The 15,650-nt window shown below is 43.6% G+C and overlaps 1 protein-coding gene across 1 annotated transcript in view; it reads right to left on the bottom strand.

Annotated features, from left to right (window-relative positions):
* The window catches only part of OBSCN (obscurin, cytoskeletal calmodulin and titin-interacting RhoGEF), a 201,805-nt gene that overhangs the window by 165,499 nt on the left and 20,656 nt on the right, over positions 1 to 15,650 (bottom strand). The window contains exons 4-11 of the mRNA XM_014944927.1: positions 15,305 to 15,565; positions 12,735 to 13,037; positions 11,449 to 11,715; positions 10,013 to 10,288; positions 6,317 to 6,589; positions 4,211 to 4,486; positions 3,219 to 3,494; positions 2,243 to 2,518 (exon numbers count right to left, since the gene is read on the bottom strand). Of these exons, the coding sequence (XP_014800413.1) occupies positions 2,243 to 2,518; positions 3,219 to 3,494; positions 4,211 to 4,486; positions 6,317 to 6,589; positions 10,013 to 10,288; positions 11,449 to 11,715; positions 12,735 to 13,037; positions 15,305 to 15,565 (2,208 nt within the window). The remainder of the gene's footprint in view (positions 1 to 2,242; positions 2,519 to 3,218; positions 3,495 to 4,210; positions 4,487 to 6,316; positions 6,590 to 10,012; positions 10,289 to 11,448; positions 11,716 to 12,734; positions 13,038 to 15,304; positions 15,566 to 15,650) is intronic.

Below are 15,650 nucleotides of genomic sequence, written 5' to 3'. Positions count from 1 at the left end.
CCCAAGGTCTGCAGCACCCATTTCGGTTAATATTAAGTCAAAAAGCCACAGCTGCATCACAATACTCAACACTGAGCATCTAACCTTCAAACTGTCCTTAAATAGGGAAGGTTTTATGCTACCAGCAGAGCCCTGGAGTAGAGGAACCCTGAAAAGCTTTCCGAGTGCAATGGTAACAGGATAAATTAAGACTCAGAAAGCCACTGCACTTTGGGATAATCTAGTAAGATGAGGATTTCTGCAGTGAAAGAGCAAGAGCTCCAAGTACTCATAATCCCTCCTGACTTTCACACTAGATCATATTCCAGTGAGTGCTGGACTTGCATGTCATGATACAGTCGTACACACGAGGAATACAGCAACCGTAGCTAGGCAAGCGCTCTCCGCTTACGACAGAGGGGGAAAGGTGTTACATTACCCCACGCAGCCCTGAAGTCATCCGGTTCGAGAGAGAACTGAAAACCTTTGGTTTCTGAGGCAGGCAGCTAAGAATAGCCCTCAGCTAGAGGAATTCAAGTGTAAAGGCACTAAATATCTGTGCGTTCTGACTACACCTCTGCAGGAATGTATGAACTGACTTGAGCAGCTAAGCATGAACTTGGTTTACACCAATCTGTGCCGTGGTCTATCAATGTCCATGTTGTATTTTCTCTGAAAGACGCCTCTCAAATGTGGCTTTACTGTGATCCATCCTTCATTGAAACTGGCAGCTCCCCGTGTGAAAAGCATGAGCTACAGAATTCATGAAAAAGAGCCAAAGTGCCCCAATTCACACCCTGCATACCCCACGTGGAGTGGGGACACGTAAGAGCTGATGGCTTACAATATATGCTATAGGGAGCAGCAAAGCTTTCTGCCCCAGAAGATGGAGGGAGCAGAAGTGTGGGAGAGCAGTAAAGACTGCAACCTTTACAAGGGAACAGCATGGACTTCACATGGCACAAGGACTTCAGGTCTCCAGCACGGCTGGGAGCAGGAGAGTCCATAGGCTCCCCAGGCAGTTGCTCTCCTACACAGCTGATAAAATGCCCGACCTCTGCCAGCATTACGGTCCCAGTGTGCTTGATGTTGTAAGAAAGCAGAGGAGAAAATAGATTCCCTCTTCTGATTAGCTCAGAATATGAGACAAGCGTAACATTACCAGAGAAGCATTTGGTTGCAAAGACAGCGAAGTGTTATGAATATGAACAACACGAAACCAAACCATTTCTTATCACCCAGTTCAGAAATGATCACTCAGAAATTAGCTGACGTGTCCCTGGCTGCCTAGAGCTAAAATTTACTGGACCTCTTGCAAAATATACTAAAGCCAAAGAAACCTCTAGTGTAGTCACAGTGAAAAAACAGGCTCAGGATTAAATCCTCAGACTCTAAATCATGTTGTTAAGGAGAAAAATGCAAATATAAATAAACATTCCTGGACTCGTGACTGATCATTACAGATGTAGGGCTCGCAATGAATGGTCATCACCTTTGCATCCAGCAGGTCAAAGATACACCTGGTGCAGATGACCTGATATTTTTAGGTCAATGAGTTACCATTAAGTCCCAAACCTTCTAAATGCAGCCACAATAAAGCAGGGCTCACGTAAACACTACTGTTTAAATATTGCTTGGTAGACAAGTATTTGCATCACTTCTCACAGCTCTACAAATGGCAGTTGGGTATCCAATGGCAGCGGCTAATGACAGAAGACCTAGATGAAAGGTTGTTAAATACAAATCATAATTCAAGTTGCACATATCTGTGCCCATTTCTGTTCATCATCCACAAAGGTTTCAGGGTGCATGGGGTTATAAGGCTGTGTCACATATGCGTTTGCACAGCCAGACTGTGGAATAGTTGAAGTAATTCTCTGGTTTAGGAGAGGATATGTAGAGAAAAGATGAAATGAAGAGGGAAAAAAACAGAGACTTCTGTGAATGACAAGCAATAACCAGAAGAGGAATTGCAATACTGATGATCAAACTGGAAGAGGTCCTTTAATACAGTGTCTGCTAAAAAATACCTCTTGATTCACTGTCGGAGCCTAAGGAGCTCAGGGAGTCAAAAGCTGATATCAGGATACCTACAGGTAACCAGTAGAACTACCCAGTCCTACACAACCTCACTGAAATGGTAGCTTGAAGAACTTTCTGATGCTGTCTTGCAACATTTCTAATATTTTGACAGAGAAAACCAGAGAAGACAACCAGACACAAAGAAAAGGCAATGAAATATAAACCAAAATAGGTCTCCCACCTGTGACGACAATCTTGAAGGTCAGTTTCTGGCCAGCAGCCTCACAGGTGTACTCCCCAGCATCTTTCTTCTCCACCTGACCCACCACCAGCCGACGCGATTTGCCCTCCGACTCCACCTTGAACTTCTTGCTCGAGGTGATCAGTTTGCCCTCCTTGTACCATTTCACATCGGTCTTCTCCTGGGCCACCTCGCAGCTCAGCGTGGCATTTTCTGATAGTGCAGCTTTCACCTCTTTCTTCAGTTTGTCCTTGTTGATAAATGCATCCTCTGCTTCTGTAGGGTGGTAGAAGAAATTTAAAAATCAAATGTATGTTCACACTGTCCAAAGGGTTCAAACCCAAATGAAAAATATGACAACTTCCCATAGCTCTGTCATTTTGGAATGGTCTCACCCACGGTAAACAAACACTCAGACAGGACATGGCCCTCTGTATACTCTGAGGACAACACATCAGCCATTCTATCATTTCTGAGCAAAAGATCCAGAGCCTCAGGAGTTCGGCTTCTTCCCATCTCCACAAGAAATCTGACTTTTTCTTCCATAAGGTAATGCACAAAAACCTCCCAATCTCATCTACCACTGGGACCCATATGTAAGCCTTACCCTTTCTAGGTACTTCTTGAGCAGACCTGTTTACCTACTTCTTCCAAACCTATTTTGCCACACGTCTGGGATCTGACCCTACCTTTTCCCATATAAATCACAACAGCATATATAAACTTGTCTATTTTTTCTTTACTCTGAAATCAGAAAACAACAAGGACTGCTGAGTGAGATTTATCTCACAGAGGAAGACTTCTAGCTATAGGAATCTGTATGACAGTGGATGCACGCAAGCTGGTGTCCTGTTCAACCTCACAACTCAATGAACATCCAGGTTACACAGATCCTGGAGCTCAGAGTGATTCATTTTGCTCTGTAGTATGGGGAACTCGTGGACCTTTCTGTGATGAGAATGAACATGTCTCCTACCTGTGACAACAATCTTGAAGGTCAGTTTCTGGCCACCAGCCTCACAGGTGTATTCCCCAGCATCCTTCTTCTCCCCCTGCCCCACCTCCAGCCGACGAGATTTGCCCTCTGACTCCACCTTGAACTTCTTACTCGAGGTGATCAGTTTGCCCTCCTTGTACCATTTCACATCAGTCTTCTCCTGGGCCACCTCACAGCTCAGAGTGGCATTTTGTGTCAGTGCAGCCTTCACCTCCTTTTGTACCTTGTCCTTGTTTGTAAACACATCTTCTGTCTCTGTAAGAAAGCCACAATATTCACAAATAACTTTTTGCAGTTGTCCTCTCTGGTGTTTAATTAAGTTTCTCCATTTTGCTACACTTGCCCCTGACAGGAAGCATCATGATGGCCCATTAAGACAAGAAAGAACCTTAATTTCTATTTTGTTGATTCAAGATGAATAAATGAATTCTAGGATAAAGTGGAAAAAAAAAAAACCTCACCATTTGAGCACAGATTTGAATCTGGGCCTAAAAACACCAACATGTACTGCCTCATCCCTTCTCGCTCTTCTTCTCTTCCTACGTCTCTCCAATCAGAATCATAAGCCCTTGTGTCTTCATATCCAGGAACCTTTGCTCTTTTTCTGCCTATTTGGGTCACTCAAATTCATTCATTCTCCATCTAACCAGAGCTCTTCAAACACCTCCCCCTTCCCTTTTACTTGCCCCTGCACTTCTGCTATGGCCTCGTCCTGTGATTCTGCTGGAGTTTTTCTGCTAATTGTGAGAGATGCAAAAGCTGCCGTCCTTGCCCACCATCTATTTGGCATTACAACTAGTCATGGATGTAAAAGTGTGTGTATAAAATGTTGATAAGAAGGTTGGCTGAAAATCAAAGTCCTATGGCTGAAATATTTCACCCCAAAGAGGCTGTAAGATGGCCCTCCAAATGTAAGATACTACCCAAAATGGACTATTTTTTTATCTTTGGCATTTCTAGCTTTTTCTCACCTCTGACTTTGACTTGGAATGTTATTTTGTCATCCTTCGTTTCACAGGTATAGCTCCCTTGGTCTTGCTGTGTCACCTTCTTGATGATGAGCTTGCGGTGTGTCCCCTGGGAGATGACTGTTGTCCTCTGGTCCTGCTTCACCTCAGTTTGATCCTTCTTCCATACCACTGTTCCACTTGCAGCTGACACCTCACACTCCAGCTCAAGGGTTTCAGAAGGACTGACTGATATTTCTGGAGTTGTTTTGGGCTTGTTGACAAAATTGACAGCTTCATCTGGAAAGAAAAAAGAGAAAGCAATTTATGCCTTGATTCAGGCTTCCCAGCAGAATGTTAAGATATGGTAATGAGTGGTCTTTATTTCATTGCTAATCACACTTGGGTGATCAAGTTTCACCTCTGGAGGCGTAAATGTATGTATGTGTACTTGGTATGACTGCAACGTAACTATAACAGAGTGTTAGTGGTTATGACAAACTGTGGTTATGAGTCAGAAAAGTCCCTCCAGAGACACAGCAACGTTCTCTCTGCTGGGGAACTCATTGTCCAAGTTTTAAATCATCCAGAGAGGTAGTACAAGATGTTCCCCAATTTGGAAGCTGGGTATTGATGAATCCATTATACTATATCAGCCTATTAGGTCTACACTGCGTCACGTATGTCGAGGGAGGTGATTCAACCCCTCTGCTCCACTCTCGTGAGACCCCACTTGGAATACTACGTCCAGTTTTAGAGTCCTCAGCACAGGACAAACATGGACCTGTTGGAATAGGTCCAGAGGAGGCCACAAAAATGATCAGAGGGCTGGATAAATTGCTTTTTGCGGGTATCTTTCACTCTGTGTCGTACAGTCTGGATAGAGCCTGGTTGGCTCTTTTAGACCAATCTTTGAGGTCAGAGACTATGAATTACACTCAAAATGAAATGGAATGATGTTAGATTCTCAGCTGAACACAACAGGAGGCAGGATGCAAGGGTGAATACCTGAACAAACACCAGTTGTAAACTGGAAGCAAACCCTCCAGCTCGGCAAACCCTGTGGCAATCCCTCAAGACCCAGTGCTGTGCTAGATTAATCAGCGCCGATGAGTTTTTAATTAGCTGACGGACAGCATCATAGTAACATGGATGTACTGGTACAGGTGACAAGCACTCAGTTGTTGCTTCTCTTAAATTTCTTTGCACTGCTCCATGTAGACACAACAAGAGAAGCTTTCAGCAGGAGTTTCAATTTGTAAATTAGGACTGGGTTAAAAATTAGGCCTCAGACATAAGCCAGAAACCCACTTTTAGAGGAAAGGTTTCCACCAGGCTATGCAAATTGAATCAGTTGAATTTCACAGATATCAAATTTCACAGATAAATTCTTGTGTCATTTTATCCTCTGGCTCCATCCTGGACTGGAACGCGTCGGTGACAAGCATTTCTGTTCTGGGCTTGACCTGACAGCCACGTGCTTTAGCATGTGCTTTGTGCTGATGGGCATGTGCCACCAAGTAATGGCCTCACTTACAGTACTGCAGGGAGACATCTCAGTGATCACAGCGTCCTTTGGGGACAGCAGGAGAGGCTTAACTCTCAAAAATCAGGACTTGACTTGAACACCTAACAGCATCGTTCTATTATTTGCCCATGTTGTGGACTTGCACAAGGACCAGAAAGTCTCTCAATCAGTGCCGTGCAATCTTGGCCCAAAAATCTGGCAATTTACAAGGTAAGATGAGTATAATGAACAAAATCTTGAGTTTCTAACCCAGATTCTCATCCCGTGCTTGCATCACAAACTTATGGAATCACGGAATTGTCAGAGTTCCCACACTCTTCCGTGTGGTGCATTTTGCACGTGTTGGGCCCATGTTCTTGGCTGGTGCCAAGATGGGACCAACCCCTGTTGGCTGCTTCCTACAGGCCTGGCACATGCTCTTCAGCTGCTGTGGTGTGGCTGCTTAATCCCTCACAAGATTCCCAAGTCCTTTCTCCCAAGTCCTTTTGGGCCTCTCCACTCTCCCTCAGCTTCTCCATCTCCAGGAAGCCCCCTCTCCCTCTTGATCTAGCTCAAGTTTAAAGCCACAGCACTCACCGCTGTCGCTGTCCGTGTGGTCTTACCTGAGACTTTTAGATCAAAAATAAGAGTGTCATCTCCAATTTTGCATGTGTATGTCCCTTCATCTTCTTTCGTCACAGCTGAAGCCACAAGTTTATGCAATTTTCCTTTATCTTCCATGGTGAATTTCTTGCTGGCTGTGATTTCTTTGCCGTCTTTGTACCACTTAACCATGATGTTGGCCTCAGAGGTCTCAGAAACAAATTCCGCTTGTTTTCCAGAGACAGCCCTGATAACGCCTCCAGTTTTCTCTTTGTTTATGAAGTTTGCAAGTGCTGAAACGAAAATTAGACACGCGGGGCTGGTAAAGAATCGTATGGAATCAGTAAATATGCACAATGCTTACATCAGGTATTAATTTTTCATAAGACCAAATATGCATGTTTAGTTATGGATCTAATTAATAGATTCCAGTGCAGAAACAGCCAAAATAGAGCCTATATAAACCCTGTAACTGATTATCATACATCCAAAAACCAGAGCACATATAACACAGGAGTCTGACCCAATGGGAGAGGAAGTTCTAGGCAATAGGGTTTTAAGAAAATATCTAGGAGAGGTGAAGAAAGATATGACACAAGCAAATGGGAGGGAAAGAAATGAAGGTTATTGGAACCACCTGGCAGATAAATCAACTCTAAAAGAGGTTAAAATGTAATCTGGATAAATTAAATTATATTAAATTAAAAATCTATACAGATATCACATAAGACTGAAATGAAAAGAAATTTCTCTCTGGAAAGTAACTGGAGCAGAGAAGGTAAATAATAAATCTGGCACCATATTAACACATAGTGGAATAATTGGATCACCAATTCCCTCAAAGCAAAGATTCAAAAAACCCACCAATATCTTTGCTAAAAATATGAGTCTAAAACAAAGTCTCATTTTACTCTTGATAATGGATTTAATTTTCAAACATCTTCTTAGCCTATTATTTTAAAACAACACGCACAAAATGAAGTTACTTTGTTGGGACGGTGCGGTCAAAGCTACTGAAATCAAAGCCTTGATTATATATGCATTTTTTCCTCCATTTTTAAGAAAATGCTTGCACAATACAAATTAATAGCTCTTGGCAGAATGCCTGGCAAAAGGAATAATTAGCTCTCACTGCTGATACTGCAACAAGCAGTTACTATCCATGGTCTGCACGACTCTCTCAGAGTGTTATCATCGCTCAAAGGTGTCATTATCAGCACTGTGTCCTACTGCCACACATAGGGGTTCTCCTTTAGCTCAAATACCCTGCCCACAAGAATGGATTTCGCATTTAGGATCATAGAATTGTCTAGGTTGAAGGGACCTTTCAGACCATCTGAGTCCAACCATCCACCTAACTCTGACAACTCAGTTTCCTTGCCTTTAAGTACATTAGGTTTCTCTCCAAGTCCCCTACCAGCCTGGTTTTCTAGGGTTTACCAAGACTGCTTATTAGGAGCAATATCTATGGGTAAAGAAATTGTACCAGAAACATTTAAACCAGGAAAAACCTCCTTTTTTAATTACTTTTTTCTTGGGGCCTCTCTTTCCATTTGTTTCTCTAATGACTTATAATGGTAGAGTTTTCCCTTCAGTAGAACTATATCCGACCACCTAAGTCCATGAAGCCTGCAGGGGTCAAACGCTGCCGAGACCTCTCTGTCTCCACCAGCACTACTGGAACTCAGCCCCCAGGTTAAAAGTTTTGGGAGGAAGAAGAAGGAGATGGGTTCACTCGTGCACCTTTCACTTCCCCAGAAAACAAGAGTGTAAAAGACAGAGTGAAGGAGAACTTCTCAGATGTCATGTTTCAATGCAGGAGGTCATGTGTCAGAGGACGCCTGGCACGTGAAGCCTCATGGCAGTGGAGGGACCGCAGTGATAAATGGGCAAGTGTATTTTTGAGCAGGGCTTTTTTGGGCAGGAGTCCCAGCCAGTGACACGCCTCTGGCTGTGGCTCAGCGTGGTGGCCTCTCGGCAGCCAGGTGATGCCCACGTGCCAGAGGCATCTGACCTGCTCATAGAGCAATTCACCAGCTGGACATGGCTGATTCCCAGGTGGAACAGATAAAAGGTGGCGAAGCTGAAAAGTAAAATACTGAAATGACATTCATGAGTCTCATCCTACAAGGATGAGATAGATCGGAGCCGATTCTCCAGGAATCAAGCTATGCTCCAGGAATCAGCAGATGTTTAAGTTACAGCTTGTCAACACAGATTTTAAAATAATACCATTGATTACTCGTTTGATAGTCACATTACACTGAAAAGTAGATGGAAACCTCCATCAGCTAATTCAATTAAATCTGTGGGAAGAGCTGCCAGTGTGAAAAATTATGCTAAAGAGGCAGAGAGAGAAAGAAAAAAAAAAAACAACCAAAATTAAGAACAGCTGCCAAGTGCAGACTGTGAATTCCTCCATCCGTAACTGTAGTCACATTTTGTAATTATTTTTTTCAGCTCTCTTCGTGCCTCTTGAGTTCGCTCTTTGAGAATAACTAAGCAAGCTGTCAGATGCAAACCACACGCATTACTGTGGGGCTTTTGTTGTATCTACAGAGACCAAGGAAGGCTAGAAGCCAGCAGAATGAGATGATGAAGCACCTCATAGGTACTCAGTGTAGAAACACTGAGATCATTGCTGGGAAGAAGGTGAGGGGTGAGTTATGGGACAGAACACAGAAATCAGATGGCTTTACAAAGTGAACTTGCCATTTCAAAGCAGAAAAGCTACAGAGCTCACCCCAGACAATGTCTGACAACGTGCTGGACTGCCCTGGAGTCAGGTTGTATACTCTGAACTTCAGCAAACATCTAGATAATACTCAGGAGGAATGTTCTGGGGCTACACTGGGGGCTTTTCAGCCAAACCCTGGTCCCATCCAAGGCAGAGGAAACTCTCCTTTGAACTAGTTCATAAAAGCTTGCACAGGTGGGAAGGCTTGCCACAAGGACCTTAATGCTGTTGGGTTCAAGACTCCACATCTGGCTCTGGGAGTGGATGTGCCCCCAGGCAGGCAGCAGAAATCGGGAGAGATGGGACTGCCATTCATGGCAGAGAGCAAGAATGGCCAAACGATGGGGTAGCTGTGAAACAGTGCTGGTTCAAATCCAACAAGCAGGAAACATTAAAAGAAAACAACATTTTGCTGCTTGCTCCATACAGCCTTCTACCTGAATACCTTGCAAATAACAATGAGCCAAGCCATCCAACGGGGTCTGTTGTTATTCACCACAGTATTGATAAAAAAGAAACATAAAAAAACCCCAAACAAATAACAAAAAAAATAATAATCCCATAATGCCAAGATGATCTTGGTCCATCAGGACTTTCATCAGAGCTGAACTAGCTCCTCAGTCACTTGTCCAATGTCACATAGCAAGTGCAGGGCAGAACTGAGATGACTTGCATCATGTCCTTCCCCTATGGCTGCATTTCTTCATCACAAGAGCACCTTTTCGTGTCCATCCTCAATCTCATGAAATAACAAGATGACAATTTGTGTGAAAATGCAACTCTTACCACTGAGATGGTGTTAGATCCTGACTTTACTTCCAAATTCTCCTACTCTGGGAGTACAGACACTGACAACACTAGATGCTGATGAGGAGTTACCACAACTCCCTGCACCACCTCTGGAGCACTACCATGATGACTCTACTGGTTTAGGGCAGGAGCAGGCCATTAAAGCAGAGCAGCCCAGGCAGTCACATACCTTTCACTGAAAGCTGATAGACCATCCTATCCCCTTCACAGGTGCACTCATAAACTCCAGCATCCTCTGCTGCAGTGTTGCGGATTTTCAGGATGTGTCTCTTCCCCACTGTTTGAAGTTCATATTTTTCACTGGTCTTGAGCTCTTTCCCGTCCTTCATCCACTTCACAGTAGCCTCTGCATCTGAAAGCTCAGCCTGAAGTTTGGCTTCCTCCCGCAGACGAGCAGAGACCTTTTCTATATCTCTGCTCTTGTTGGTAAATCTCACTGCAGCACCTGTCAGGAACAAAGGCTTTGTTATTTCAAGTTATATCGAGCCAACGTGTCCCTGATAGGAGTCTGTTATGGACTGTGAGATCTTTCAAAAAGTATTAGGTCCTGTTCCTGTCCTCACACTCATGTCAACCCCAAGTAATTTTTTTCTGGTTCAGGAGACTTGATCTCCCCGGGGGGAGGAGGGGGGAAGAAAAAAGCACATCTTTCTACTGATTAATAATATTCTAAACATGCTTCTGCAGAGATTTTCACCCAAAGTCAAACACATCCTTCCAGAATGAATGTCTATGAATTACCTTTTGCCATGCCATGTGGGTAGATACAGGTGTTACTCTAATTTCATAGAGGAAAGATGGAGCACCCAACTCTCAATGGTAAACTGAGTTACATGATACTTTTACATCACACGCATCTATGGTAGACTCAAAGAGATCCAAGGAAAAAACTCTGTGATTAATTAGCACTCCTTTACTTCTGAATGTTTCCACTACAGTCAGAAAGACTAGCCAAATCTGGAGCTGAAATTAGTGCTCTAAGGTGACTGAGTGGTAGATCTGGTGACAGAATTGACTCACTGATGGTTATGAACTACAGAAATCCATGAGCTGATGGAAAGCAGTTCAGGTACCAAGCAGCTGGCTGGATTCACAGATTCACTCTGAACTCTGTGCTATCATCATTAGGTCTTTATTTCCAGGACTCACATCAGTTCATACAACGCAATTTCAGGTACTTCCTACAGTCCAGGCAACAGAGAAAGCCTCCAGCCCCAGTTCTAATCACCAGGTCACAGCAACCACCCCTTAACCAGAATAAAAGACTAGCCAAATCTGGAGCTGAAATTAGTGCTCTAAGGTGACTGAGTGGTAGATCTGGTGACAGAATTGACTCACTGATGGTTATGAACTACAGAAATCCATGAGCTGATGGAAAGCAGTTCAGGTACCAAGCAGCTGGCTGGATTCACAGATTCACTCTGAACTCTGTGCTATCATAGTTAGGTCTCTATTTCCAGGACTCACATTAGTTCATACAACGCAATTTCAGGTACTTCCTACAGTCCAGGCAACAGAGAAAGCCTCCAGCCCCAGTTCTAATCACCAGGTCACAGCAACCACCCCTTGACTGGAACAAGAAAGGACAGCGATGAAAATTAATACCTTTCACTCTCATCTTGGTGCTGGTCTCAACATTGTTGGCAACAAATTTCACTTCTGCTCCATCGTCAGTCTTGGTGACGTTCTTTATGATTAGAGTGTGAGTAGTTTGGGTTCTCTTAATGATGTAGGTCTCACTTTCCTGTAAGACTTTGCCATTAAGGTACCAAGTGCCGGAACATGTAGTCGTGAGGTCAACAGTAAAGAGGGCATCACCTCCAGGTACAGCTTCAACAGTTGTCAGGGGGGTTTTCACAGCCAGGACCGGTTCTGGGGAAGAAGAACATATATCTCTGAGACCGAAGGACAGGAAACCACCACACTGGAGAACAATCCTACCTACGAACATAGTTCTTGAGATAAACAAGATATGAGAATAAAATCCTGCAGCCTCATATAGTATGCATGCACTGAAGGCAATACACAGTTGGTCAACAAGATTTGATTTCTACAGCTGCAGGCAACTGACCTCTGTCATTAGGGCAAGTCCTCTATCCGCAGGGAAAAAACAGGCATATTCTACTGATTTTTTTTCCCTAAGATGCTTAAAGGCATAAAAAGCCTGAAACACTTTGGATCCCCAACAAGGGTGTATTTATTGAATAACCATTATTATTCTTAGATTTCAGAAGGATCCTAAGGAGGCCACCCAGCCTGCTGGTCACTTCTAGGTAATCTAGGAAAACACAGGCATGTTCAGACAGCTAGGGAAAAGGATGACACAATAAAAACACACAGTACGATCAAAGTCTGTGCAGATACTGGCCAGCATAACGAATCAAGGGAAGAAGCAATCCCATTGCACACAATGATTCTATGGAATTGGCACACTAGAAATAAAGAAAAAAAACCCCATATTTCACCTAGTAATGCTAAGATTAAAGAGAGACTCACTGGAACTTGGTTTCCATGATAGCATCATCACCCACAAATGTTTTCTAGGTGGAAGTTTGATATCTCATTTCTATATCGAAAAATTATAAGCCCACCTCAATTTTTTCCTTTCAAATCAGGTCTAGAAGAAGCACCTACAGGCTTAATGCCCATTGCTGAGAGCTCTGCTTCTCACAGAGCCTGGTGTGAGGTATTGGGATATCTCACAGAAACCCAGCCACCATCTCTTTGGTGACGGTCAGCAGTTGAAATGAGACAGGAGAACTAGTGGTGAAGGGAAAAGGATTTTGTTGTGCAATTGCTCTATCCTCCTTAAAGTCACAGGAGACATCTTTAGAGCACCCACGTGGCAGATCAGCACAGACTGACCCATTTTATGATGGCTTTGTGCTCACCAAGGTGCAGGCTCCCCGGGAACTCCAGGTAGGGGCTCTGTCCGTAGGCGTTGACTGCAGACACTCTGAACTGATAGTCGGCCTCTTCCAACAGGTTGCTTATGGTGAACTCTGGGACAGGGACATGAGACTCGTGGCATCTCACCCAGGTGAAGCCAGTCAGTTTCTTGTGTTCCACGATGTAGCCATCGATTGGAATGGGGCGGTCCATCTTTGGAGGGGACCATGCTAGCGTCACTGAGGTTTCTGTTTTATTTTTCACCACAGGGTCAGCTGGGGGATGGGTGGGAGGTTTCTTGGGAGCTGCACGAAGGGAGAACAGAAAAAAAAAGCAGAGCAAGAAGTTTGTCAGAGTGGAAAAGCCACTGTGCCTCACTGAAAAAAAAAAACCTAGAGCTTATGCTGATCTGAACTCTACTCGAGCTTAATGATCATCTGTAAAATATTGATGTGAGCAGAGTAGAGAGGCAGAATCCCCTCCCTCAAAATGAACCACAAATTGCAGATACTCAAGTATTTCTGACTATAGAGGGAGACTGTACGATGAGTCTAGACTAAAAACCAAACTCTGGGACAACTGATCTGCTCTTCGCCTCAGTTTACCCATCTGTAAAATGGGCATAGTAACAACGTGAGATATTGAACAAATATTATATAAACATTGTCTGCCTGGTAAATGCTATCGAAACCACCAACACCAATCTCATCCAGCTAATGGAAAAAGATGCGAACATAGTACTCAGGAGTCTCCAGGCAGTTAATCAGATATGCATGAAGTGTAAAAATAGGAAATCTCCCTGCGATACGCTTTTCCTTCATTACATAAATAGACACGTAAGCGTTTTGGGGTGCACAGTTACCAGCCTGTCAGCTACTGCTGCCCAGATGCCAAAGGTCCCATTAGAGTAGCATTAAGCTGAACACTAGATGCTGGAATCGGATCTCCTGACCTTACCATCAGAAGCCGTAACGTAATATTTTCTTCAGAGATACCTGTTTGTAGGAAGGCAACTTCTCACCTTTTTCTGTTCTGTGAATCAACACTTGCTCCAGAACATAAACAGCAGAGTCCAAAATCAAACTGAACTTTGTCATTCCCATCAAATAGATGCTTGGTTGGACATTAAAGATTTACAAATACCTTCAAAACTGTCACGGTGTTACACTTAACCTCATTTTTTCCTCATTTTTGCTCAATAACATCAAAATGCCCTAACCAAGTTTAGATAACACAGCAGTTTTATTCAAAGATTTCTCTTTACCACAGAGTAATTGCAATTTGGAGGTGATGGTGCTGGAAAAGAAGTGTTATTCTTCCCAAATGGTGACTAGAGTTGGTGACCTGTTCACACGCAAACTGGAACTGCAGCAGAGCCAGCAACCACATGCAGTTCTCTGCCTTTAACGAAGCAGATTTTGCCTAGGAAATGTAATGCCATCAAAATAAAGCATCATAAAGTTAGACAATTCCACCAAAATTTAATTTCAGGTCCAATCTCAACTACACTGCACCTGCTGCTACTGCTCTGTCAGTGGAAACCCTTGCTCAGATCAGATGTGCCAGCTGAAGGAATTCTCTGCATCTTGTATCAGTCTCCCTGAGTAAAGCTAATCAAGATGAAGGTTTCCTCTTTCAGCATAGCTACCATCAGTTCACAGGGTCTTCCCAACTTTTTCATGTCAAATAGAGGGTATGGCTTTGTTGGTCTCCATAAAAGGAAGAAAACTTCATTTCCTCTTTTTCTTGCAGGTGGGTGGGTTTGGTTTTCTTCATATATTTTACTTTAATGCAAACAACTTAAGCAGCTAAAATCAAAGTAAGATGTTTCAAGCTGACTGCCTCTGAAATGCTTCATGTGGGTAGATGTTCCTTCACAGAGATTTTTGTTTGCTAAAATGGAAATACTCTGCCAAGAATGTTTAGGATGCATATCTACTTCCCTATCACAGCCAGCATACCCTCAAGCTACCCTCATGTCTCTGTAGGCTCAAGACCTAGGGAAAGAATAGAGTGCTTGTTGGTTCTCCTCTCCAAATCCTCAGCAAAGAGGGAGAGGGAGAGATGTGGCCTCTATTTGCTAGAAGAGGTATTATTCCCATAACAAGAATTGGTAAATGCCCCTCAAAGAAACACATGATTTTGGAAAATGAAGGTCAGCATGTAGGAACATCCACACCTCTCTATGTACAATGAAGTAAGGCAACTGCAAGGTATGCAACTTACACAATGTTTTCTAAGCACCTTCTGGATGTGAGGAACATCCATGTCCCTAACCCATATTTTACTCAGTTTATGTTCTCTCCAGCATGAAATGAGAATAGCACGGAGAAGACACGGGTTTGTGTCATGCCCTTTCCCCAGGATGACTACTCTTTCTCTGTTTTGACCTGTCCATAACATCTCATAAGGGTAACCTTCAGGCTGCCAGCCTTTTGTGGCAGACATCAAACCTTCTGCTGTCTCTGGACAACAAGCCTACCATGGCAGTACCTAAAACACCACTGGTAACACGGGTTACCTGCTTGCTGGGGAAGACACAAGACGAAGGCCAGATAAAAATGAAACTTACTGGTCACAGTGAACTGGGTAGAAGTCCTGCTTTCATCAGCCAGGAAGGCAATCTCACCAGCATCTTCCATCTTACACTCTCGGATGGTCATGGTATGTTGCTTGCCAGAGCGCGTGATGGTTATTCGATCACTGGGTTTCACTTCTTCTTTGTTTTTCAGCCATCGGACGTTCTGGCATTCATTGTCCAGCTCCACACAGAAGATGGCTGTGTCGTGTACGGAGACCGCAGTCTTTCGTGGAAGTTTTTTAATGATGTTCCCTTTAAATAAGAAAATAAGTATGATCAGCAAATGGCAGATATTAAAGTCTCTGGTAGCAACGTGCCATCCACACCACAACAGGAC

Source organism: Calidris pugnax, unplaced genomic scaffold (assembly GCF_001431845.1).
Source record: "Calidris pugnax isolate Ruff unplaced genomic scaffold, ASM143184v1 scaffold54, whole genome shotgun sequence".
Taxonomy (NCBI): Eukaryota; Metazoa; Chordata; class Aves; order Charadriiformes; family Scolopacidae; genus Calidris; species Calidris pugnax.
The sequence above is the reverse complement of the archived record's forward strand: the minus strand, read 5'-3'. Positions and strand labels throughout refer to the sequence as shown.